This window comes from Panthera pardus, unplaced genomic scaffold, assembly GCF_024362965.1.
Source record: "Panthera pardus isolate Hobbes unplaced genomic scaffold, ASM2436296v1 HiC_scaffold_22, whole genome shotgun sequence".
Lineage (NCBI taxonomy): Eukaryota > Metazoa > Chordata > Mammalia > Carnivora > Felidae > Panthera > Panthera pardus.
Genome location: NW_026526788.1, coordinates 10,665,001 through 10,692,450, shown reverse-complemented (window position 1 = coordinate 10,692,450; position 27,450 = coordinate 10,665,001). Strand labels below are relative to the sequence as shown.

Below are 27,450 nucleotides of genomic sequence, written 5' to 3'. Positions count from 1 at the left end.
CGCCCCCGCGCACTCCGCGCCCTCCCGCCCGCACTCCCGCGCCTGCCGGCGCCCTGGAGCGCGCGCTCCGCAGCTGGGGCTCCACTTCTAGAGCGGAAAGCCCGAGGGGACTGCCGCCTGCCGGGACGGTCCACAACCACCACGAGGTGAGGGTTTTCTCCGCTTCTGCTCCCAAACTCCGCGTAGGCCTTGGACTCCGTGGCCCGCGCAGCGCCGGGGCCCTTCCAGGCCGCACGGGCGTCGGGTTTAGGTTGCCCCCGCGAGCCCGGTCCCCGCCGAGGGAAGGGCAGCCCCAGTCCCGGGACGGGGAGGGGAGCCGGCGGACGCGACTCGTCACCGGGTCTGCTGCTTCTGCCCAGGTGCCTTTCTGACCTCGGGGTCTGAGTTCTTCCCTTCCCGGGAGCCACCGACTCCTGCTGGTCCGCCCCGTCGTCTGTTTTGCGCGGATGCCTGAGGCTGTCTCCTTTACCAGCTGACGCGCGGGGCAGGATGCTTCTCACCCGCTTTGGATCCCCAGGCTTCCGCAGCCTGCCCTGCGCCCGATCGGTGAACCTCCGCATTTAAATGAGTTGAGGGACGGGAGGCTAAAACCTTGTTCGAAGTCGTGACTCTGAACACCTCCTCGTTGGATGCCCAGAACATTTTGTAAACTCTGAGTCCGTTTCTTATTCGTAAAACTTAATGGCACCCAATCTTAGGACCGCGGAAAGAGTTCATTGCTTAGCATGAAGAGTTTTGCCAATGTTGATTACTATTACGTGAAGTAGAAGAGGAAATTGAATAAGCGCCCCACTTCCAACAAGTTTAAGAAGGGAGGGAGTTCGGGGGGGGGGGGGTGCCAGAAGAAACAAGAAGGAAAAGGGGGTGCACTGTATGTGGAACAGGAGCGGACCCCACTGGGGACAACGAAAGACTGCTCCTTCCTGGCTAAAACTCAAAATTGCCTAAAGATAAATGTCGCCTCTTCAGACACAAGAGCCTCTCTCTGCCAGCTTCCCAGAGACAAAGTTTAAAGGTTAAGTAGACTGGGTTTAGAAGTAAAACTTATCATGGTATCCAGTTGTGTGTAAATTCCACCGAGTCTGAGCGAAGCACTTCAGTGGCTGAGTGAACGTCCCTTTGAGATGTCACTGTCACGGCCACATTCCTATTGCCCGAGGCGGTCTCCTCAGCCTCCTTGGGCTGGGCCGGTGTAAACCTCTGCAGCAGAAGCGGATGTGCATTTCACTCTGCCCACGGGCAGGGGGCCGGTAAGCCCAGATCGCCATGGGTCTGGACAGGCTGCTAAGGGGAGGTCTTGCCCAAAATTTTGGTGACGTTGCACCAGAGAAAGGAACAACTAACTACCGAGGGATGATCATACCAGGTTTCCCAGTCAGGACCGTAAAAGACAGCCCAAACCCTGTATTCAAAATCCAAACACAGAGCCAGACGGAGCGCACGCCAAGATACAAAGACAAGTGGGGTGGGGAGAATTGAAGTGGGAGGTGGGAGGTAGTTTGGAGCCATCAGCAGGAAGGGAGGGACTAACAGGAACTCCTCATCAGGTATCCAGGTGCTTTTGATGCTAAGCCCATCCTCTGGGCTGGACACGTCAGAAGCTGCTAGTATGTGACTACACTGTCGTTCATTCAACAAATATTTATTTAGTGAGCTTCCATTATCTGCCTGGAATAATAACTAGATGCTGGGACACAGAGGTGCAAAAAGTAAGATCAAAACAAGGCCCCTATTTTCATAGGGCTTTTATTTAAATGGGGGAAATCCACATACAATAGATAAATGAGTAAATAATATAATTCAGAAAGTGAACAGAGCTGTAAGGAAAATAAGTGTAATGGGCTAAGAGAGTGACCTAGAACAGAGGGGTCTATTTTAGATGGTTCTGCCTCAGGCACCCTCTGGGGTAGGGCATATTTGAGCCGAGTTACAAGAAAGAGCTAGGCATGCAAAGATTTAGAAGCAGAGCATCCCGAGTAAAAACAACAGGTATAAAAGTCCTTGAACTTGATGTGTTTGAGATAGGAAGAAAAGTCAAAATGTCTAAAATGACAGTGAATGTGGAGGACAGTAGGAGGGAAAAGGTCGGATGGGTAGGCAAGGCCAGGTCCTTTAGGGACTTGTAGGACCTGGCAAGGGCTGGATTAATATCTAAGGGTGTTGGGTAGCCCTTGGGAGATTGTAAGTGGGAGACTTACATGATCCAGTTTACATTTTCAAAAATATACTAGGGCTGTATTGGGGAATCAAGACCAGAAGGAAGCAGGGAGACCAGAGTTTTGCCCCAGCTCAAAGGAAAAGTGATTGTGGTTCAGAGGAGGAAAACAGCAGTGGAAGTGGAGAGAAGTGGATGGATTTGAGATGTGACAGAATTAACAGAACTTCGTACTGGAATGGATGAGGGGTTGGGAGAGGAGGAATAGAGGGATCAAAGATTACTCCTAGGTTATTTGGCCTGTGGAACTAAGAGGTGCCAAACAAGATGGGGAAGACAGGAGGTACAGGATCAAGGCGCCCAGGTTTCTGTATTGCATGTGTGTATTTGAGATGCCAACTGAACTTCTTTTTTTTTTATGTTGATTTATTTTTTGAGAGAGAGAGAGAGACAGAGAGAAACAGAACACGAGTGGGGGAGGGACAGAGAGAGAGGAGATACAGAATCCGAAGCAGGCTCCAGGCTCTGAGCTGACAGCACAGAGCCCCACGCCGGGCTCGAACTCACCAACTGCGAGATTATGACCTGAGCCCAAGTCAGCCACCCAACTGACCGAGCCACTCAGGCGCCCCAAGGTGAATTTTAAATACATTGCATGTATCCTGTATTTTAAAGCAAACTATTCTAAAAAAAAAAAACAAACAAACAAACAAAAAACAAAACCACCTCCAATTTTTATGGTAAAAAGAGGTAGTTTAACAGTATTGAGCTTTGAGTCAGGCAGAGCTAGGTTTGATTCTGAGCTCAGCCACGTTAGAGCTGAGTAACCTCGGACATGTAATATAAACTCTGTCCCCTACTCCTCATCCACAAAATTGTGAAAATAATAAAATGGCATAAAAATTAAATGTAATTTGTAAGTGCCTGGCGCACTGCCTGGCGTGCAGTAAGCTAGTGATGCATGGCAACTTCAGGTTTCCTTGTTTGTGGAGTTCTCCTCTGATTTCAGACAGTCTATTATAAATAGTGTAACATTTACACCATTGAGCCAAATCTGCAATGAGCCCAGCTCGTGTGTATAAGGTTGTTTTTTTCAAATCCATCTTTATTTGCCATCTAATTTAGTTCTTCACCTTGAATAAAATGGCAGAGATTTTAAGTTAAAGGAGAGCTCTAACCTGGTGTGTGGGAGCTCTTTTATTCCATTAAAGTCCAACAGGCCCAAGTGTCTCCAGTGTCCTGTCTCACACAGGAGCCGCTGGTCACATACAGTTATTTAAATTAATTAAAAGTAAACGAAATTTAAAATCCAGTTCCTCAGGCATCCTAGCCACATTTCAAGTGATCATGGTCACTTGTGGCTAGTGTCCATCATATTGCAGAGCATGGATAAGAACATCTCCATCATGGCAAGAATTTCTGTGGGCAAGCTCTGGCTAGAACCTGTAGTCACTAAAGTGTGGGACCTGTATATTGGTGTGTATGTATATACACGGAGAGTGAGAATAAACATAAAAATATATATAAAATTGAAATTAATTGCAAATTAACTTAAATGTGTACTAAAGATAATATTAAGTCACTAAGGATTAAATTTAGTTTCTATAAAAGTTGGAAAACTGTTCATGGAATAGTATATTTGGTTGTAAATATGAAATGGTTTTATCTGTCCAATTACTACTACTCATTGTGCCACTAATCCAGTTCTCTAACTCTTCTGTCACTTTTGGCTAATTAAGGCAGCCCCTTCACAATTCCTAAAGACTTGGTCGATTCACTGTAAAGCCTCAGTCTCTTATTTGATTCAAAGCACTCTTCTCCTGCTATGCAGGACAGGAAAATGAGAAATACTATACTGTAGGGTGGCTGGCAAGGCAGGGGTGCAGTGTTAGCTAGAGTGGTCAGAGATACCCCTCTTGGAAGACCTCACATTTGAGCCAAGACCAGAATCATGAGAGTGAGCAATCCCTAGACCTCTCTTAGGAAGAGTTCAGAGACTGAGGGTGTAAAAAGCAGGTGCAGATGCCCTGAGGATACAGACCTGGCAGAGGAAAGAAACTTTTTTAAAGGCCAGTATGACTGGAGGGCAATGAAGGAGAGGAGATTGTACAAAATGAGGCTATAGAAGTAGACACAGGACAGATGAAGAAAGGCATGGCGACCACGGTTAGGAGTCTGAGTCTGGAGATAAAGATGTATTAACATTGTATAGCTTCACTTCTGCTTCATGTTCCATCTTTCTCGCAGTTGTCCCCACCTCTCTCCTACAAGCGTCATTTTCTCCCTTGATACTGGATCATTCCCACGGGCATATCATTAAGTCATTAAAAATTTCATGATTAAAAATGTTTTTGACAGTTCCGCCAACCCCCCTCCAGATGTAGCTCTATTTGTCTATTCCCTTAATAGTAAAATTCCTTGAAAGGAGCGACCTCTATTCCCCGTATCCACTATTCCACCTCCCATTGTCCACCCCCCCCCCCTCCCCGCCCAACTAGTAATGTTTTCATCCCTACCTTTTTAGTAAAATGCTCATCAGGGTTCCCCACAGCTTTGCTCCAGCCCAGTGATCTCTTCTCTGTCCTCAATCACTCAACCTCTTAGAGTCATTGTACATATCGAACATCCATCTCTCCTTCCTGAAATAAATATTTCTTCCTTAGGCTTCCATAATATCATGGATTTTTTTTCCTTTTTTCCTTTTCCCTTTTTTTAAATCTACTTCACCCATCCCCTCACCTACCTCCCCTCTGGCAACCACCAGTTTGTTCTCTGTATTTAAGAGTCTGGTTTTGGGGGGCACCTGGGTGGCTTAGTCAGTTGAGTGTCCAACGCTTGATATTGCCTTAGATCATGATCTCGCGGTCATGGGATTGAGGCCCACATCAGGCTTCATGCTGATTGGGGAGCCTGCTTGAGATTCTCTGTCGCCTTCTCTCTTTCCCCTTCCCCCACTCGTGCATGCGTTGCTCTCTCTGTCTCTCTCAAAATAAATAAACATTTTTAAAAAGAGTCTTTTTTTTGTTCATTTGTTTCTTAAATTTCACATATGAGTGAAATCGTATGGTATTTGTCTGTCTCTGACTTATTTCACTTAGCATTATACTCTCTAGGTCCACCCATGTTGTTGCAAATGGCAAGATTGCATCCTTTTTTATGGATGAGTAATATTCCATTGTATATGTATCCACATCTTTATCCATTCATCTATCAATGGACACTTGGGCTACTTCCATAATTTGGCTAATGTAAATGATGCTGATATATATATATATATGTGTGTATATATATATATATAATATTAGATATTATATATATATGTATATATATATACATATATATATATGTATATATATATATATATAATATACATTTAGTGTTTTGTTTTTTGTTTTATCTTGTTTTTTAGTAGGCTCCATGCCCAGTGCAGAGCCCAATAGCCCAACACAGGGCCTGAACTCACAACCCTGAGATCAAGACCTGAGCTGAGATCAAGAGTTGGACGCTCAACAGACTGAGCCACCAGGTGCCCCCAGAGGCACATCTTTTAGGCCTGTATCAAACATTATCATTTCCCTACTTAAAAATCTCCCTGTAATGGCTTCCCATTAGAATTATTGTAAAATTAATATTCCTTGTCACGGACTGCAAGCCTGCACCTTCTGTTCCTGCTACTGCCATGCCTCACCTTCCACTTAACCCTTCTTCCTTCTGTCCCCTGAACACTCCAAGTCTGTTCCCACATCAGGGCCTTTGCACTTGCTGGTCCCTCAGCCCCAACCAGGGTTTCTCAACCTCAGCATGATTGACATTTTGGGCTGGATAATTCACGGTGACTGGGACCTACCCGTGCACTGCAGGATAGTTAGCAGCATCCCTGGTCTTGACCCACCCAGTGTGACAACCAGATTGTCTCCAGACATTACCAAATGTCTCCCGGGAGCAAAAGCACCCTGGTAGAGAAGCAGTGGCTTAGACCATTCTGCCCTCAGATCTTCTATGACTGCCTCTGTTCCACTGCTGGGATCTGATTATTTCAATTGCCCCTTTTTACAAGGGCTGTTTCTTCACAATCATAACTAAAGTACCTCCCCCCGCCTCCAACCACCACCTCTTAATACCATTACTCTGATTATTTTTTCTTTTTAACACTTATCACCATCTGGAATTATACTTTCCATTTGTTTCCATATTGATTTGTTTCCATGTTTCTTTTCTTTCACCTCCTTTTGTTCCCTCCTCTTCCAGAATGAAATTACCATGAGGAAAGGGCCTTTTTCTAACTTACTCGCTCACTACTATATCTAGGATACAACTAGGATACTGCCTGGCATGTGTGACATGAGGTGGTCAACAAATGTTTTGATGGAAATATTACTGTAGTTCCCATAAACATTTGTACAAGTAGGTTTATATTTTACATACAAGAGGGTGGGGATCCCGTGTGCAACAGAAACAGAAATACACACACGTAAGCAGGGAACTTCTCTGTTTGAGAGAAGATTTAAGGAATTTTTTTTTCTGCGAATTTCTGAATTATGGCCAGTAGTAGATGTAGAATGTCTTTCTTGACTGTCTCACCACCACCATCAGCAAAACAAACAAATAAAACTAGGAATATTACTCAGGATTTCATCAGTTGCAGACAGTAGAAACCTAATTCAAACCAGCTTAAACAAAGGAGAGAGAAGCTATGTCTTTAAGTAAACAGAAGTTCAGGGGTAGACAGGGTGATCCAGGCAAGACTCTTTAGTCACTGGCATAAGCCGTCTGTCCTTCCTCCTGTCTGAGCTCTGCTTTCTGCTGTGTTAGATCCCTTCTCAGGTAGGCTGTCCCTAAGTCTGGAAAGATGGCCACTAGCAGCTCCAAGCTTATATTCTACCAGCTTACACTTTTCAGAAGGAAGAGACCTAGTTTCAGTAAAATTATATATATATTAAAAAATATATATGAACTAATATATATTAATATATATTTAAATTATATATTAATCATATAAGTATTACAATTAATTATATTAATTATAATTACATGTTGCATATATTAATTATACTGATTAATGCTAATTATATATAATACAAATTTTATATATTATTATATTGTATTAATATTAATTACATATAATATTATATATTTGTTTATTCATCTATTATTGAGAGAGAAAGCGAGCACCAGCTGGCGAGGGGCAGAGAGACAGGGAGACGCAGAATCCGAAGCAGGGTCCAGGCTCCAAGCTGTCAGCACAGAGCCCAACGTGGGGCTCGACCTCACCAACTGTGAGATCATGACCTGAAGTCAGATGCTTAACAGACTAAGCTACCTAGGTGCCCCTCAGCAAAATTATATTTTAATTGGACTACCTCTGAGTGAATCACTGGGACCAGGGAACGGCTGGAATATCTTGCGCCTTCCCAGATTGGAGTGAATGGTGGACGGCCCATCTCAAATCACATGGACTGAGAGTAGAGGGAGAGCATGTTCCAGAAAGGAAAACCAAGAGAGGGGATCCTCACCAAGCCAGAGCCACAGATGTCCACAGCACTGGACTGTGTGCACTTCCTGGGTCACTTTCACAGACCTTGGTTGGAATGCTAAGCTGTAACTGACCAGTGACTTATAACATAAGCTCTCCATGAGCAGAGCTGTGTCTCGCTCAGGGTTACATCCCCAGGGTTATTGACGAGATCTCGCACAGAGAAGGCTGTCCCTAATGAATAAGTATTTCCTAGCCCTTCCTTTCCTCTTCCTCTTCCTAGTTTCTGAGATCATGTTTCCAATGGGCTCTGCAGAGTTACACTGTGCGTTGTACAAAGGGAGCTCAGCAAATATTTATGAAGTGAATATTGAGGGAGCTGATGAGTTAATAATAGGTCTTAGTCTTTATTGTTGCCCACAACCCGAGAGGCCAGAAGGTTGTGGGATTTGACAGCAAAACCTACACATTACCCACCCTCCTTTTGTCCTTTCCCAATCTTTCTTTTTTAAAAAAAAATTTTTTTTAATGTTTATTTATTTTTGAGAGAGAGACAGAATGCGAGTGGGTTAGGGGCAAAGAGAGAGGGAGACACAGAATCCGAAGCAGGCTCCAGGCTCCAAGCTGTCAGCACAGAGCCCAGCGCTGGTCTTGAACTCACAAGCTGTGAGATCATGACCTGAGCCAAAGTCGGAGGCTCAACCGACTGAGCCACCCAGGTGCCCCTCCCCATCTTTCTTGAACTCTCTGCTGCTCTCCTTGTTATCTATCTCAAATCATGCTTTCCTCATCTCTTGGTATACCTGTTCCTGTCTGTTTCTGGGCCTTTCTCTCCCTGGGGTTTCCCACCCCACCCCATCCCGCTCTCCCTCGCTTTCTTCCTTCCTCCTCAAAATGATACATTGAGGGGCGCCTGGGTGGCGCAGTCGGTTAAGCGTCCGACTTCAGCCAGGTCACGATCTCTTCGGTGAGTTTGAGCCCCGTGTCAGGCTCTGGGCTGATGGCTCAGAGCCTGGAACCTGTTTCCGATTCTGTGTCTCCCTCTCTCTCTGCCCCTCCCCCGTTCATGCTCTGTCTCTCTCTGTCCCAAAAATAAATAAAAAACGTTGAAAAAAAATTTAAAAAAAAAATGATACATTGATATGGCTTCTGTGTCTCCTCCAGTGAACTTCTTTTTCTTATTTCTCACATATTCTTCTCTCCCTTCCTACTCATAATGCAGAAATGGAATTTTTATATTCGTTACTGTTTATAGATCTATTATTTTTAATTTTCAAGCTGTTAGACAAAACATTTAAATTCCTCTCTGATTGATTGATTGATTGATTTAGAGACAGAGACAGAACACGAGCAGGGGAGGGGCAGAGAGAGAGGGAGACACAGAATTTGAAGCAGGCTCCAGGCTCTGGGCTGTCACCACAGAGCCCAACACGGGCTCAAATTTGTGAACCACAAGATCATGACCTGAGCCAAAGTCAGATGCTTAACCGACTGAGCCACCCAGGCATCCCTAAATTTGTCTCTGTAGGGGCGCCTGAGTAGCTCAGTTGGTTGAGTGTCCAACTTCAGCTTAGTCATGATCTCATGATGTGTGAGTTTGGGCCCCATGTCAGGCTCACTGCTGTCAGAGCAGAGCCTGCTTCAGATCCTGTCTCTGTCTCTGTCTCTCTGTCCCTCCCCCTCTTATGCCCTCTCTCTCTCTCTCAAAAATAAACATTTAAAAAATCATAATCATAATCATAAATTCCTCTCTGTAAAAATATGCCCAGTACTGACGTGTGGGTGGCTTAGTTGGTTACACATCCGACTCTTGATTTCAGCTCAGGTCATGAGTTTGAGCCCTGCGTTGGGCTCTGCACTAACAGTGCGGAGCCTGCTAGGGATTCTCTCTCCCCTCTCTCTCTGCCCCTCCCTGGCTCTTGCTCTTTCTCAGAAATAAATAAAGTTAAAAAAAAAAAAATAGGTGGTACCTGGGGGCTAGTGACTGCCAAAAGGAAATTGATACCCTGTGATGCAGAACACCCTGCTGTCTTTCAGAACTGGCTTTGCAATGAGAATTTAATGAAATATTTCTAGAATGTAACTGGACCCAGAGGAAACCAATATAAAGTTACAGGGGCCCAGTGCTTCAAGTGTAAATTCCAGTAGAAGACTGGTTTGGTTGCTAAGCAGAGAACAGTGTTAGAGGTTTAAACAATGATTCAGTTCTTCAAAAATTTAAAAACGACTTTATCTTTGACAGTGAAATGCCTAAGGACCCCCTGAAGGCCATTCTGTTAGAGTTGGAATGTCACTTTACATGGAATTTACTTAAGGAAGACATTCTGTTTGATGTGGAAAATACAATCGGGCAGCAGCTTGAGTTTCTCACCACAGAATCCAGACTCACTCTTTACAACCTATTGGCCTATGTGAAACACCTAAAAGGGCAAAATGAAGATGCCCTGGCGTGCTTGGAACAAGCAGAAGACATAACCTGGAGAGAACACCCGGACAAAGAAGAAATACGGCGTCTGGTCACTTGGGGAAACTATGCCTGGGTGTACTATCACACGGACCAGCTTAAGGAGGCACAGAGGCATTTAGACAAGATAGGGGCCGTCTGCAAGAAACGGTCCAGTCCTTCTGACTACAAGTTGGAGAGTCCTGAGATTGAATGTGAAAAAGGGTGGGCATTCTTGAAATTTGGAGGAAAGTATTACCAGAAGGCTAAAGCGGCTTTTGAGAAGGCTCTGGAAGCGGAACCTGACAATCCAGAATTCAGCATTGGCTACGCCATCACGGTGTATCGGCTGGATGATGGTAACAGAGGAGGGCCTGCAAGGAGCCTATCTCTGGGCCCGCTGAGGAAGGCTGTCACCCTGAACCCAGATAACGCCTACATGAAGGTTTTACTGGCGCTGAAGCTTCAAGATGTCCATGCAGAAGCTGAAGGGGAAAGGTACATTGAAGAAATCCTGGACCAGATAGCTTCCCAACCTTATGTCCTTCGTTATGCAGCCAAATTCTACAGGAGAAAAAAATCCTGGGACGAAGCTCTTGGACTTTTGAAAAAGGGCTTGAAGGCGACGCCCACGTCCTCGTTTCTGCATCACCAGATGGGACTCTGCTATAGGGCACAAATGATCCAGGTCAAGAAGGACACGTGCAACAGGCCTAAAGGGGAGGATAAACTGAGAGTCGACAGGCTTATCGCGATGGCTCTCTCTCATTTCAAAGCAGCTGTGGAACGAGACTCCACGTTTGCGTTTGCCTACACGGACCTGGCCAACATGTACGCTGAGGGAGGCCAGTATAGCAAGGCTGAAGACGTTTTCCAGAAAGCCCTTCACCTGGAGAACATAACTGATGATCACAGACATCAGATCCACTATTACTATGGCCGCTTTCAGGAATTTCACTGTAAATCAGAAAGTACTGCCATCCACCATTATGTAGAGGCCTTGAAGCTTAGAGACCGGTCACTCCTCCGGACCAAACTAACAAGTGCTCTGAAGAAACTGGCTGTCAAGAGACTTAGTCACGATGCTTCAGATGTGCAGAGTTTATGTGCCCTGGGGTTTGTTTATAAGCTGGAGGGAGAAAAGAGGCAAGCTGCTGAGTTCTATGCTCGGGCCCAGAGGATAGACCCAGAAAATGCAGAGTCCCTTGCTGCTCTCTGTGAGCTCAGACTTTGTATTTAAATACACACTCTAGGAATTACTTTGAAGATTTTCTCCTCATTGTGGGTTCAAGTATTCTTGTTCATTGTTTTAATCTATTGTTAATTGTGGAGCTGATTTTTATTGAATGTTTACTGTGTAGCAGGCATCATGCTAAATATGAATCTTTCACTGTTTTTTTTCTAATGAAAATAGTGTAATCCATTTGGCAACAAAAACATTCCAGATGTTGTTACCTTTCAAAAATGGGAGGGCTATTATGACTTTACACCTCGATCTCTGCTATTTATAATAATTTTCTGATAAATTTCTTGTCAAATTTCACATATTGCTCACTTAGGCAACAAGCATAATCTTGCCGTAAGCCTTTGACCCCTAGGTCAAGAACGGACTTCCGGCAAAATGGAAAATTCTATTAGTTAAGCTCTTAACTGTGTAGCTTGCCAAAGATGGATCCTATCCAGTTCTGACTCTGAGGAAGGTATTTAACCATTAGCCCGCTAGTCACTTAAAGAATCCTTTTTGTTGAAAGAAAAAGTTCTTAACAGTAAAAAGTCTGCTGTCTGTGATGACCTCAATGAAAGGAGAAAAAAACTAGAACAGGGGAAAAAATATTTCTTTAAATACAGAATTCCAAAATGTTCATTACGCAATTAGAAATAGTTGTGAGGAAAAAAGTGAACAATGGAAAATCCTTAGTCTCGAGTTTCTCCGGTCTTTCAACTGGAAAGTAAACCTTATCTAAATGGAATTAACTTCATTCCAACTAAAATTGCAGAATTTTTAGGTTAAAATCATTGCACAGATTGAGGAATTGTGGGAGAAATGATAATTAAATGAATACATAGATATCCCCATTCTACATCCATAGATTGCCAAGTTTTGGTGATTAAGTTTTGGGTCTGGGCTGGGTGGTTCTTGTTCCCCCAGTTTCCGGCCTGTGGTTAACTGTTCAAGCATTCCAAAGTTACTTCTGTGTGGCTCTTTCTTTTGCCTGAAGTTTTCAGATTGACATGTTTTCCTGTAGATCGTCCAGGAGTAGTTAAGCCCTGCTTTCTGTTTGAATGTCCACCTCGAAGGGTCTACTACTCAAGGACTCTGACCCCAGGGATGCTTTTTACAACAGGATGCTACTGAAAGTGGCTTCTTTTATGTTGTTTCTTTGATTATCATACACAATTGTGTCTACCACCGGTGTTAGTGGAAAAGCGTGCCGTGCGATTTGATTCTCCATACTGCCACTGCCTTAAGACTGCCATGAATTTGTGTGTTATTTCTACTCGTTACTATTTTTATTTTTTTAATTAAATTTTCTGTTATGGTTTTGATGGGTTTGATTATTATAAAAGTGGTGAATTCTCACTGTAAAATTTCAAATAAACAGAAGCATATGAATTTACAAGTAAGAGCACTTCCCTCACTCTAACCCAGTTCCACACCCCCATGGTAACCTGTTAACAATTTAATATGTATCCTTCCAGATATTTTTCTATGCATATTCAGACACGCATCCACACTGCAGTGTATTTCGCGAATTAAATTTTTTTAAATGTTTGTTTTACTTAAGTCTCTGCTGTGTTTATTTTGCTCATTTCATATGTTTATTCAGGAAGGAAGAACAGGGAAGGGAAGGATCTTTACTCAGGTATTTCAGAAATTCAGGACTGAAGTCCTAACCTGTCAGAAGAAGCATTTGTCACACTTTGCATCAAATATTTTGCAGCAAGTCATTTTCTCTCACTGGGAATAATGTTGTAATCAAGCTTATGTTCCAAGTAGGGACTCACATGCAATTAAATACAATTATGATATCAAAATAACAGTATCTGTATTTAAATATTAGACTTTAATGTCTATTAAATGACTTTAAAATTTACTAGATATTAGAACCTTGAAGAATTGGCTCACGTGATTAGAGGCTGAGGACCATAATCACGGGTCACTGTCCACAAGCTGCAGACCCAGGAGAGCCAATGCTGTAATTCCAGTCTGGGCCAAAGGCCTGAGAGCTGGAGGGACAATGCCATAGGCTGAGGTCCAAGTCTGAGGGCCCGAGAACCAGGAAGGCCGATGTACAGGCTCCAGTCTAAGGGGAGGAGAAGACACATGTCCAGCTCACACAGCCAGGCAGACAGAATTCACACTCCCTCTGCCTTCTTGTTGTACTCAGACCCTCACCAGACCGGGTGGTGCCCAGCCAACACTGGGGAAGACAGTCTGCTTTACCCCTGCCTCCTGAGTCAGATGCTGGTCACAGACACACCCAGAACTGATGTTAGACTGAAGTCTGGGCCTCCCACAGCCCGGGCAGATTGACACACAAACTTAACCTGTAACTGCATCCCAGGCCGCGGTGCCTGGCAGGTGCACATCGCAGTGACCGTGTCTATTTTCTCCACAGTGAGGTCAACAGGAATTCTCTGGAAAAAATCCTCCCACAGCTGAAATGCCATTTCACATGGAACTTACTTAAAAAAGATGGTGTCTCGCGTGATCTAGAAGACAGAGTGTGTAACCAGATTGAATTCGTAAACGCTGAGTTCAAAGCTACAATGTACAACTTTTTGGCCTACATAAAACACTTAAATGGTCACAACGAGGCCGCCCTGGAGTGCCTACAGCAAGCTGAGGAGCTGGTCCAGCGAGAACACTCTGATCGAGCAGAAATCAGAAGGCTGGTCACCTGGGGAAACTCTGCCTGGGTCTACTATCACCTGGGCAGACTCACAGATGCTCAGATCTATGTGGACAAGGTGAAACAAGTATGCGGGAAGCTTCCAAATCAGTACAGTACTGAGTGGCCGCTGGGTTCTTCAGTGACCAAAGCTGCCAGGGTCCTCTGCAGAGCAGGTCACTGGGAACTGTGGATGCCACCCCAGTGTGTTGACACTGGTGGCTCCCGCTCGTCCTTGTTCCCAGCCATCTGCGTAGGTCCCAGCTTCCCAGGCTCTGGGTGGGGCAGAACCAAAGCAGGCCCTTTGCCCGGCGCCACAAAAGGGTTCAGAAACCCAGTGTTCACTTGGCTCTTCCTTTCCCAGCTAGAACCCTTTGTGGCTGGAAGTTGCCTCTTGGCACTGGGCCGCGCCAGCTGGCATGGGCAGGATCAGGGGCAGAAGGAAGCTGTCCTCCTTCTGTTTTTGAAGTTATTCTCAGGGTTTTTGTTCCACTGTTGCTGAAGTTTGTCAAGTGGGCTCCTGAGCTCTCCCGGAGCTGTTTTGTTCATGGATAGGTGTCTTGATGTTGAGCTTAAATGGGGGAGGCGGCATCTCCTACCTCACCATCTTGGTGACATCACTCTCCAACAGAGTTTTGTGTTGCATTTTCAAATAACTCCTAATCAGCTACAAGACTGTCTGACTCATAACTGATTGATAAATATATTTAGAACTTATTTTTTTTTTCCATCTTACAACAGCCCCGTAAACTAGTTACTGCTGTCATTCACTTTTTAGTGAGGGAGAAACCAAGGATTTCAGTGGTCAAGTCACCTGTCTAGACTCACAAATGTGTTGAGCGGTAGAGACTGGCCGTGTATGCAGACCAGACTGACTCCAAAGTCCATGCTCTTCAACAGTGTTTCACTACACTGCTCCTATCGGACAGCCTTTAACAATCCTCCTCAGTCACATTCATGGGCCTTGTATCCTGGCATATGCAGCTGAGGAAGAGACCTTCTGGAAGCAAGGCCCATAGAGTGTACTGCATATAGGGAGCTTTCCTCACAGAAAGTAACAAAGGCGATCCCAGCTCATCCTCTGCACCATGCCATTCCTCCTCCTCTCCCCACACCCTTCCCTCCACCTTGAAAACCATGGACATCTGGCACAGCCTATCCTCAAGGGCCTTTCTTTGAAGGCAAGTCCCCAGCAGGCTCAAAACTACACACATTAATACACCCACTTGAGAAAGCATTTGGAGAAATCTTGAACCCTACCCATTGCAATCCAATTACAACTCTTTGTCCCTCTGACTACCAAGTTCCACAGAACCCAAAGGGCACAAACTGCCTTTCCAGTTCTCTGTCTAGAACCAGGTCTCCCAAGGATAAGAGCTGGAGCCTCACGCCTCAGCCCCCTCTGGAGTCTGGAGACAACACAGAAGTGCACGTGCACAGAGCCACGAGCTATGCCTTCCCTTCCCTGGGTCATCAGACGTCATTACTTACAGTTCTGGACTCGGTGCCCATTAGCCTCTATGGCCCTTCCTTTAGAGCTGCCCCAAACAATCTCTTCTCCCAGGAGGTGCTGTTTCTACAATCTCTAAGGAGAGGGTTTAGAAGTGGGCTTTAATCACAGCCTGTGTCTATACTGACATAAAACTACCACAAATAAATGTATATCACAAATATATCCATATCATTTATGATCATAAAATATTTAAGAAAAACTAAAAACAGAGGCCAACAATTTAAAAATGTCATATCCATGATCATCAAAACCTCTTAGATTGCAAAACAGGTTTCTTTGGGAAAATTACACAAACATTAAAAAAAACGGAAAAATTGTAAAAAGAAATATAATCCAAAAGAACACCCCCTCCTCTCAGAGTTAACTCTAAGTGCAAACTCTGACATTTTTATAAAGAGCATGATGCTTTGTGACTATCTCTTTACTGAATAGTACACAGTGAAGATCTTTATTTATTAGTAAATATATTTTAACAATATAAAATCCCTCCCTTACGTCCATGATAATAGCCAAGAGGTTTACATGTTCAAAGAAAGAAAAGATATAGGTATAAATAAGAAATGTGCAGTCTATATGAAAGAAACTATTGAACTTTAGTGCATAATAGTTTAACAGATTTTATGTTTACCGCCCATATTGTAATGAATACATACTTGTGTGTAATTGTATTTGTATGTATTCCTAATTGAAATATAAAATTTAAACTATAAAAGTTCAAAAATCATGTTTCATAATTTTAATGTTGAGAATGCATGACACCAGCTGCAGACAAAATTTATTTAAAAGTTTGAACTTGGGGGCACCTGGGTGGCGCAGTCGGTTAAGCGTCCGACTTCAGCCAGGTCACGATCTCGCAGTCTGTGAGTTCGAGCCCCGCGTCAGGCTCTGGGCTGATGGCTCGGAGCCTGGAGCCTGCTTCCGATTCTGTGTCTCCCTCTCTCTCTGCCCCTCCCCCGTTCATGCTCTGTCTCTCTGTCCCAAAAATAAATAAAAAAGTTGAAAAAATAAAAAAAAATAAATAAATAAAAATAAAAAATAAAAGTTTGAACTTACGAAATCTTGATCTCAATAATCTTTCTGTAGACAAATTTTAGAGGGCACTCCAAAAAAAATGAGAAGGGTATCATATTAATGTGGAATAATATATTATAAAATGAAAAAAGTCAGTATGTATAGTTCTCATTGTTGCTGTAAACAGAGATAAAAGATATTATTACAAAGAGCACATAAATCAAGAAACTATTGTACTACTCTTTTATGACCGTTACAGAGTAAGCACCTCAATTAAAACGAGGCCTAGGAACCAAAGGCACTTCAGGTCCTACTGATACCAGTGCCCTGAGCCCTTGGGGAGGGGGGCAGTGGGGGAAGGGTGAGCAGTCAATGGCCAAATCATTCCTCTTACTCCCCCTGCTGGCTTCCCCGTGCTGCTAGGAGGTATGAGTAAGGCCTTTGAGCTCTACTCCGGAGGATCTCTGGGCCCTGGTGTCCAGGAGCACAAGACCTCTCCCCCAAACTCAATTACTGACCACCTTCCCCACATATGGCTGCCCCGGGAACCCCAAAATATAGACCCTGGGTCCATCCGCCGCTTATCTTTTTGCACAGACCCAGCCCAATGCAAAACAGTAAAACTAGAAATTTGCAAAACAAATAATTTTTTTATGGTTCATAAAAAGTGTCCTTATAGCTAAGGACATGAGCCAACACAAAGAAAGAAATTGAAGATGATAAGTCAATAAATAGTATTAAATTGCTCAATGTCTCTAGAAAACCTTATATCATATAAGGCTGGGAAGAATCGTAAAAGAATAGGATCCATGGTGGGAATAGGTTTAGAAAACGCACATTTTCAAACTTTGGATGGATCTGAAATTCATACAGCCTTTCTGGAGTCAGTTTCATCAGCACTGAAAATGAACTTACCTTTTAATCCAGAAATTACACTCTTAGAAAGAAATTCAAAGAAGAAAACCTGGAGGAATGTAGAACGGTATATGCCCCAAGGTGCTCCTCCACAGGTTATTTATAATAAAAATACTGGAAACCACCTAAGCGAGTATCAATAGATTGTAGGTAAAACGGTACTGATCCGTAAGACAGAATCCTAGGCAGTCATTAAACATGATCACATAAAGGCAGAAAAACATGGAAAAATGTTACTCACATACTGTGAAATGAAATGTTATATATAATATATATGTTATCCTAGTAATTGTGAGAGACAGAGAGAGAGAGAGAGAGAGAGAGAGGGAGAGAGAGGGAGTGTGTGCGTGCATATTTCCTAAAAGAACACTGAAATAGAAGAAAGCAAACCAAACACCAGAGACAAAGCCACAACCCACCTATGGATGACAAGAGAGTGGTATTATTTTTTCACTAATTTTCCCATATAAGTAAAATTGAAGAACACGTTTCAGAGAATGTAAGTCTGTGACTCCTGTGGTACATGAAAGTCATTTTATTTATGTTTTCTGAGCATACTATTTTTCTCATTACCTACTAAACTAACAGCATGCTATTTCCATGGTATTTGCTCTTCTAAAGTTACTGTGGTTCAGATGTTTTTCATCACAACCACTAACATCAGCAGTTTTAAAACTTTTGGATACATTTTATAGGAATTTTAAAATGTTTTAAACTATAATAATATAGAATATCTGCACAAATCACCAAATCATATGCAAAAAAGACTCCAAAAAACATAAATAATAGTTGTTCATCCATAGGCTATTAAAAATTACATGGTTTATTTCTCTTTAGGAGCAATTACAAAATACAGCTTGCAAATCGCTGGGCATGACAGCTTTAAAGTTGTCTAATTCCAGGCAACAACGTATTATTTGGAAACGGCATATACACTTTTGCTTGCAATGTAGGATTTTAGTATTTTGACAGTGTTTCTGATTTGCAAAAGTCAAATGCCCTTCAGATTCTGGTTTATTATAAATTCTGTGTAGGTAAACAAACATGGATTACAATGCATGGAAAAAGTCCTAGGATACATGCTGGACTGAAAAATGATAGTTATTTTAGGAGAGGCAACTATTTAGGAGAGGATGGGGGTGAAGGCTACTCATCTGTTACATTCCAAAGAATACTCACGCCCTTTCCCCCCAACATGGGCAGATGGTAAGGACCATCAGCATAGGAGCGCCCAGTCACAGGAAGACTAAGGAAGTCCCACAACTCATGGACACTAGACACGGCTGCCATGCTTCTCCAAGTTCCTTTTCTAGTTTAAAGAATGTGGTCAGAGACCCAATAGAGCAGGATACATCTTCACTAGGGGCTGGAGTTCAAGTAGTTTTTTTGTTTTTGTTTTTGTTTTTAGTGTTTATTTATACTTGAGGGGGGGGGGGACAGAGCATGAGTGGGGGAGAGGCAGAGAGAGAGGGGTGAGGAGACACAGAATCTGAAGCAGGTTCCAGGCTCTGAGCTGTGAGCAAAGAGCCCGACGCGGGGCTCAAAGTCCCAAACTGAGAGATCGTGCAGACAACCGACTGAGCCACCCAGGCGCCCCAGAGTTCAAACAATTCTAACCTCCCCTCCTATTCTCTAAGGACTTTGGGGGGTTAGACCAGTGAGAGTTTTTGGCCGGTGTGTCACTACAAGCCAAGATGAAAATGTAGTTCTTCACATGGGGAGAACTACCCCCATTTTGTAGATGAGGAAACTGAATGTCAGTTTGAGTGTCAAACATCCCAACCACACACGGCGGAAGGCGCAAGACATCAACCATCACTTTTCCACCTCCCCAAGTATCTGAGGGGACCTTGCTCCTAAAGTGGTGTCTAAGAGTAGATATTGGTCCTCGTTGTCTGGAAGGGAAGCCTGGGGATGTAGAATCTGAAAGGAGGGGCAGGCGGGGAAAAGGGAGGAGGCTGGGATCCCGTAGAGTCCGGTCCCTGAGTGGCAGATGAAGATCCAGCGGAAATAACAGGAATGGGAACAGGATAAGCCCTCCTCACAAAGAGGCAGAGGCGGGTAGCGCAAGGGCACAGCTACAGCTGCAGCTTCCGACTGGAGCCACAAGCAGGGTGGCTGAGGGCATCTAGGACGCCATGGGTTGAACCTTTCCAGAGGCTACAGCTCTACCTTTCCTTGCCAAGTACAGGCTGGACATGAAGTGATAGGGCACACCAGGCAAGGGGAGGCCAAGTTCAACACAGAAAATGGGCCCAATTCCCAAAAGACAAGTTCTTGGGAGTTTATCAGAAAACAATTTCCAGGCACTGGAAATGTAAATTGCTTACTCATTTCAGAAAACCACACCTGTGACCCAGGAATTCCTTTTCTGAGTTTGCACTTGAGCACTGGCTTTCAAGCTCTGGGAGATGACCCATTCGTTGGCTGTGGAATCGGTTTAGCATACAGCAACAAGTCTTTCTTTTAACAGAATGCAGTACAATACAAAATAAGACATCAGAATATATCACACGTAATTAGGGTGTTGTTTCAGGAAACAAAATTACAGGTATGTAAAACTGTTGGTTACACATGCACATGTATTACACACATACACGCAGCACACTCTCCCTCCCTCCAGATGACCAAATGGTTCACTCCCTCCGCTGCAGCCGTCCAAGTGAGGTCAGTCCCTCTCCACGCGATGTAGAATCAAACCATGTTTCTGACAACTTTTCCTATTTTTATTTTACTTTACAGCACTATCCCCATCAGGTTCTCCCGGGTGGACGTGTTTTCTTGATAGGACTTCTGGCAGCAACAAGGACATAAACTATCTGGTTACGGGGACTTGTCAAAAATATTCTAGGATGGGTTCTCATTGGCCTATTTTGTAACAAGTGACCATTCCTGGATCAATACAAATGTGGGGCCAGGAAGAGATGGTATCATCTGTGATAAATGTCAACTCACACATTCACAAGGACAGGTTATATTACTTGGAAGAATATAGAAAAGTTGCCTTGAGCAGACAAAAAGCAATAGTCACTACACACAATATATAGCACATGCTCAAAATGCCATTATCAAGCTGACGAGGAAAAGGGTGAATTGATCAAAAAATGCAGGGACAACTGGCTACTGATTTGGAAGAATACAGAGCTGCGTATCTCCCAACACATATAACGAGAAACACCACAGAGAGATGTATGAAGAAAGCAATTCAACATACTACCTGCTTCATGCATGTCAACAGAGACACCTGCCACAGTGCTCAGTTCCAAAGGGAATTTACTTATGACACAAAAGCACAATGGAGCAGAAATATGGAACTTTCAACTAGTAGAGTAAGTTTATTTCTAATACGGAGACTTTACATAGGAATTTACAGAAATGAAAACACACTGAGCAGCTCATCAGCCGTTAGCTCCTCCCAGACCTGCTGTCCCCTTTCTCTGCGCCCACCTCAGCTAACCCGCACGTAGCACCGGGCCGGGTACTCCAAAGGGAGGCACCAGCAATTCAGTGCCACAATTCTGGTAGTGACAGCGTCTCCTAGGAGATGGTCTCTCCTCCGTGAGAGCAGCTCTTAATGGGCTCTGGTGACACCTGTCTCCATCCTTTGCCCCTTTAGGATTTAGACTGGTCATGGCTTCTCAGTGATGCCAGCCCCTAGGCGCTTCAGTATTCCTTGTTTCTGGCCCAAACCGCTGTGAGAAGTCTGCCATCAGAATCTTAGTTGGGGTAGCATTCTGGTTTTCATCAGAACCAAGGCTGATACAAAGAGCTATCCCTGTATTAGCCTGTCAAAAGAAATCATTCTTCCCCCAAATCAATGTATAGAACATAAACACTTAGAACTAAGTACGTGTCGGTACCAGCTGGAATGCTTCAGCTCTAAGTGACAGACAGCCCTAAGGATCAATAAGAAACCATTACTACTGCAGTAATGTAAAGTCCTAGCAGAAAACAGGTCCAGATGGAGTTGTGCAGCTCTATGACGTCACCTCTGAGCCAGGCTTTTTCCATTTTGTCTATTGTTCTCTTCAGGCTATTGCCCTTCAGGGCCACAAGCTACAATTTGGTACAACATGCAAACATGAAAAAATCCAGCATAAGAGAGACAATCTCTCCTTGTGTCTTCTCATGTCATGACAGTATTTGATCACTGAGATCTTTCCCAGAAGTACCGCAGAATATTTTCCAAACATCTCACTGCTCACGTGTCCATCCCAACAAAATCATTAGAATAGCATCTCCATGATTAACTTAAGCTGGATTTACTCCTAAATTGCCTGGGGGTGGGGGGATGGGGGATGGGAAGAGAAACAAGACAGAGCCCAGCAAGTAAGAAGTAGAGAATGGGTGCTGGGTGGGCAATGTCCTTGGAACTGCGATCAGTGTGTTCCAAGGAGGCACAGGAAACAGGACAAAGGAGGAAGAGACAGTATATGACATCCTATTATTTTAAATACAATTACATAGTTCCAGTTCCTGGGTCACATACAACGTATCATGCCTAAGTAGATACCACAACCGAATACCAAGAGAATGAAAGTGGCATTCTAGCGCATAGCACTACTTTCATTTGTGGAGAGTAGGGAGTATTCCTGTTCATAACTGATGGTGACCTGTGCAAAATTCATGGGATACCATTGTTCTTAACAGCTCTTACGTTACAGACTGACCCAGAGGCAGCTGAAAAAACTCAGAAAAATACTATCTGGCTTCTTTTGGGAAGTAGTAGTTCAGTAACAACAGCCCTACTCACTCATCCTATACGCCAGCAATGTCACAGAAGAGGGTGGTGATGCGGTGGTGACACAGCACAGACTGGCCAAAGTACGAAGAGGCTGTGGTAGTATTTACAATGAAGACTGATGTAAAGGTAGTTAAAAAAAAACCTCACAAAAACAGATTTGGGGATATTTATTGACGCAGTTCAGTGATAATGGCCACAGCCATTTATTTATGGCGGGAAATGGGACAGGGGGTAGGGTATATAGTTTGTACTTTAAATTTTCCAAATATATTTTCATATATACACAGCGGTGTGCCGGTAAATATTTGACAACAGGCTGTCTGAGAAAATAAAAAAATAAAAACCCCGGTTTGTAGGGTTTGCCAATTTGCAGGGTATAAACACTCCCACTGAAGCCAAGCTACCCTCATGACTGAGTACAGAGGTGGGAAGGGACGGGCGGAAGCACGTGTTGTATGGTATTGTCACCATGCAGACTCGATACTGTGAGTGACCTAAAGAACAAGGCTAATAGCAAAATATTATAAAATAATTAGGAAGCAAGGAGTGCTGAGTATTTATTACCTTTGTTTTTAATATAATTTAATTTTTAAATAATGATTATGTTCTGAGAACTGGCTCACAAAATTCCTGGGAATTTAACCATCAGCAGTACTTGCAAGCTATTACGGGCTTACTCGAACACACTACTGCATCTGTGTGGGTATGTGTGCATAAGTATATTTACAGCTACATATACACATCTATATTTATGTCAACCCGTAGACACTGGTGGTATTTAGTGTGGGAAACATTAATACAGACCATAAGTCATTTAATGAAGGGACAATTTCTCCACAAGTTCGTTGGACTCCAATTTGCAAATCAAGCGTACATCCAATTCCTGTTATATTGCTACACCCACATTGGGCCTGCAATCGTCAGAGACTCCTCACATAAATGTTTAATGCTGCTGTGATTGAACTTTTTTTAAGCTTCAGATTCCACTGTGAGTCTGGGTATGAATGAATAATACCACCCACTGTATTTACAATAAAATTTGGTATCACATCCGGAATACGACACAACATAAATTCTAGACAAAGATTTTTACATTACTTAAGTGAATAAACTTCCCCTCAATATAAATTTTCTGATGAAAAGTTTCAGTTTTTGAGAGCTTTCACATATTCAAAATATCTGTAAGATTTCATTCTAGTATTAATTATTTGAAGTACAACAAGATGTCGCTTTCTAGTAACATGAGGCATTCTCTGGGTCTCGTTCATCTCATTTTCAAAAATGGTGTAAGACTTTGAAAGGGTGGGTGGAGACTTCTGGACATCAGGATGTTGAAAGAGCTTTCACCCTCGTGTGAATTCTCTGATGTTTCGTCAGTACTGACCTCTGACTAAAGGTTTTCCCACATCCGTTACACTCATAGGGTTTCTCTCCTGTGTGAGTTCTCTGATGTTTAGTGAGAGCTGATTTTTCACAGAAGGTTTTCCCACACTCATTACATTTATAGGGTTTCTCCCCTGTGTGAGTTCTTTGATGTACAATGAGGTTTGACTTCACACAGAAGGATTTCCCACATTCATTACATATAAAGGGTTTCTCTCCTGTGTGTGTTCTCTGATGTACAGTTAGGGCTGACCTGTGGCAGAAGGATTTCCCACACGTATTACATTCATACGGTTTTTCCCCGGTGTGTGTTCTCTGATGTTCCGTGAGGTTTGACTTTACGCAGAACGTTTTTCCACACTGCTTACACGCGTAGGGTTTTTCTCCTGTATGTGTTCGCTGATGGTTGGTAAGGTGTGGTTTCTGACAAAACGATTTCCCACATTCAGTACATTCATAGGGTTTCTCTCCTGTGTGTGTTCTTTGATGCTGAGTGAGGTTTGACTTCTCCCAGAATGTTTTCCCACATTCACCACATTCGAAGGTTTTTTCTCCTGAGTGAGCTCTTCGAAGTTGGGTGAGATGGGACTTCTTGCTGAAGTTATTCCTATTTTCATGGTGCTCATAAGGTTTTTTGCCCATGTGTACTATCTGATGTTTAAAGAGGGCTGACTTTTCCCACGTTTTATGACTCACTTTATATTCGTGGGGAATCTTTCTTGCATAGGTTCCCTGATGGATAATGAAAGTTGAGTCATCACAGAAGGTTTGCCCATATCCGTCATATTCATAAGGAGTCTCCCCTGTAAGAGTTCTCTGGTGTCCCAATCTTAAATCGGTATAGAAGGACTTCCCACAAAGACTGCATTCATATGGCTCCATCTCCAAATGAGTTCTCGGAGATAAACTGAGTTCTAAACTGTGGATGAAGGTTCTTCCACATGCATTGTATTTACAGAGCGTCTCTCCTATCTGTATTTTCTTGTTTGTGAAAAATGCCGCTTCCTCGTGGAAGGCTTGTCCATTTTCATTATACTCAGAAGGCTGATCAAAAATTGGCTGACTGAGATCGTGACTATGATGGAGCACATTCCTTTTTTGATTATATTTATAAGATTTCCCTCCAGGAGGAGTTTTCTCATGCCTGATGTCAAGGAGCAATTTCTCATATACATTAAACTCATCAGGCTTCTTTCCAGAATAGCTCTTTCTACTGATAATTAAGCCTGAAATATTTTTCAAACTCATTTCACACGAGTCACATATCTTATATGGAAAATTTCTTGAAGGAACAGAATCTGTGCCCAGATTGAAAGTTTTTCTTACTCTAGCACCACTATCTATATTTAATGTTTTGTTGGCGGTAAAAGCAAGTTGCCAAAAATGTTCGTCTTCATTGTCCTGGCTGCTCTCTATCAGGTCATCAACTTTCCAGTCTTCTAGAAATGAGAAAAATAACCACATCTTATGAATCCTAGTACATTTCTAATGGAAACGAACTCACACAAACGCCCTTTTATCTAGTTGATGCTTTTGTCTTGGGCTCGGTTTCCTGGTGTGAACTAAATCCAAGCATACGTTTTTTATCCTTCTGCTTTCACTGGAAAATAAAGACACGCGACAGTGGAAACAGGGAAGGAACCTGGCAATGACATTTAACATTTTATTATTTTTTAATTGTTTTTTAAGTTTTATTTATTTTGAGAAAGCGAGTGAACAAGCAAGCATGAGCAGCGGAGGGGCAGAGAGAGAGAGGGGGAGAGAGAATCCCAAGCAGGCTCTGCACTGACAGTGCAGAACCCGATGCATGGCTCAAACTCACAAACCGTGAGATCATGACCTGAGCCGAAATCAGGAGTTGGACACTTAACCGACTAAGCCGCCCAGGTGCCCTGACATTTAACATTTTAAACACGTAACCTTCAAAACTGGACAGGAAAGGGTGAAAATTCAAAGCACAGGGAGCCAGGAGTGGCTGATTCAGGGGAACTCAGAGAATGGGGTCAGCCCGACAGAGACACTGAACACTGCATAAAGTGACAGTGGAGATTAGCGGACAGGGCTTTCAGAGGATGAACTATGTTTGGTGGAGACAGAACAGTCCAGTTCTAAATCCCCTCAGATACAGATTTCCGGGGCAGGATTCCTGCTGGAGCATATCTTCTATCGATGCACCAACACCAACTTCCTCAGGTTCTACCAGGAGGTCCTACAGCCCAGAATCTTGTTTTTCTTTTGACTTATTTCACAAGAAATAATTATTAAAAAAAAAAAAAAAGCTGTAAGAAGCAGGCTGGAAGTGAAATAAACTCAAGACACGGTGAGCAAGGGCTGGAGATTTTCTGAGAGGTGTCCATTTAGGAAGCAGGAAGTGTAGAGAATTGGATGAGTTCAACAAGGGAGGGGTTTTTGTTTTGTTTTGTTTTTTAGTAACAAATAAACTACAAATAGACTGTTTGAGAAACACGGCCGAGGAAGAGTTCAGAGGCAGATCATGGCTGATGTCCTCACATCCTCACAGCCCGACCTCGAACTACGGTAGGATCCTCGCCCGTGTGCGTGTGGCCATTCCTTTTCCCCTCCGTTTGATAGATCAGCATCAGAAGACATTTCTGAAAGCACCTATTTCCTCATGTTTTGAAGGACACTGCTTCGCCTCAGACTCTCATTCTCTACCTAGCTGTGATTCACAACACCACAAATATCCAGCAGGAAATACAAAACAGATGAGGGGCGGGCCATCTCTGCAAAGGAACAGGTTCATTTTGTTTTCTCACAGCTGTTCATGAATCTGTCCTGACCGGCACGTCACTCGATTACTCACCGCAGTCTGCTGGCTTACTTCTCCCCAAAACATTCTGTTTCTGAGGCAATGCTGATCTTTAAGTCTGCTTTATATCTAAGTTTATCTTTCACATCAAGGTTTTCTGCCTTTACACCTGGCCTCATCTGTGGCTTTTACCTACTTGTGAGACTTCCTTATGGAAGGATCACTCCTCTCTCTACACGGTTCTGAGACCTTCCGCAAACTTTATCTTACAAATTCTTGGCTGTGCTTCACTGCTGCTACCCAATGCAACGATGTTCATTCGTGTGAAAAAAAGTCTAATGCCGTCCTGAGCCCACTGCTCCAAGGACCGACTGATAACAGTTACTACACTGCAGAAACAAATTAAAAGTAAGTGTGCAGGCCGCCCTGTCCCAAGTCCATTAACAGGATTTCTGTGCAGCTCCAGCTGGGCCTCTCATAAGCCGCTCACTCCCAGAGACACACCTTTCACCTGGCCAGCTGCGCTCCAGCCCCCTTCTTCCTGGAACCTGGACATCTTCCAGGAAATGCTGCTTTCTTTAATTGAAAACAACAAACCACAAAAATAACAAGCAAAGAATGAACGCCAACGAGCACCGTGACACCCCTTCCACCTCCAGCCTTTAGTCGCTGTCTTCAGAACAAGTTTACTGCCTGTGAAATTCACCATAGTGTAAGGAAAGTCCTTCGCTCCATGCTACTACACCTTTGTGAAGACCGCAGTCTGGCTCTTGGCGGGTGTTACCAAAATCCTGCTTCCTCTGACCTCACTAAAGAGGCAGAATATGAATGACTCTTAAAAGGAATGTGCATGTGAATCATTTCCAAACTGTTCCCGACGGGCTGGTATACATGAGGACCAAACGGCAATGTGCATTTAGGAGAAGTACCACAGAATGCATTCTGAATCGATGAAAAAGAATGATCTCTTCCAAACGTGGCTCCACAGTTAATCAACAAAGTAATTAGTAAACTGTCAGAATTAGGAAAATAAAGGGCTTTCTCTTTGGGACAACAAAATCTCAATAAAGAAAGAAACCCTAAACAAGGGTGCCATGATTAGATCTGAGTTTTGGGGATACAGCCAATCGTGGGTGAGGGTCATAAAATA

At 43.4% G+C, this 27,450-nt stretch overlaps 3 protein-coding genes across 8 annotated transcripts in view; 2 read left to right on the top strand and 1 right to left on the bottom strand.

Moving 5' to 3' along the window:
- The first annotated feature begins 843 nt into the window (after positions 1-843).
- LOC109255375 (interferon-induced protein with tetratricopeptide repeats 5-like) lies at positions 844-12,851 on the top strand. Its single transcript, XM_019429991.2, is given in 3 exon segments — positions 844-1,189; positions 1,191-1,250; positions 9,871-12,851. Coding segments are annotated over 3 exon segments (1,566 nt in total). The 5' UTR covers positions 844-1,124; the 3' UTR covers positions 11,312-12,851.
- LOC128779083 (interferon-induced protein with tetratricopeptide repeats 2-like) lies at positions 11,929-14,481 on the top strand. Its single transcript, XM_053910180.1, has 2 exons — positions 11,929-12,020; positions 13,692-14,481. The coding sequence occupies exons 1-2, from the start codon at positions 11,929-11,931 to the stop codon at positions 14,464-14,466; spliced, it is 867 nt and encodes a 288-aa protein (XP_053766155.1). The 3' UTR covers positions 14,467-14,481.
- A 6,229-nt stretch (positions 14,482-20,710) lies between these two features.
- LOC109255372 (zinc finger protein 248-like) overlaps positions 20,711-27,450 on the bottom strand; it is a 21,222-nt gene continuing 14,482 nt past the window's right edge. For 5 of the 6 annotated variants that reach the window (XM_053910144.1, XM_053910143.1, XM_053910145.1 and 2 more), the window contains one exon: positions 20,711-24,969. In XM_053910144.1, the coding sequence (XP_053766119.1) occupies positions 23,471-24,969 (1,499 nt within the window). In that variant the 3' untranslated portion in view covers positions 20,711-23,470. The remainder of the gene's footprint in view (positions 24,970-27,450) is intronic. The other variant, XM_053910147.1, reaches the window with a different exon arrangement.

Coding starts and splice junctions, on each gene's coding strand:
- LOC128779083 (XM_053910180.1), top strand. CDS start 11,929: ATGTTCATTACGCAATTAGAAATAGTTGTGAGGAAAAAAGTGAACAAT. Junction 12,021..13,691: donor TCCGGTCTTTCAACTGGAAA/GTAAACCTTATC, acceptor TTTTCTCCACAG/TGAGGTCAACAGGAATTCTC.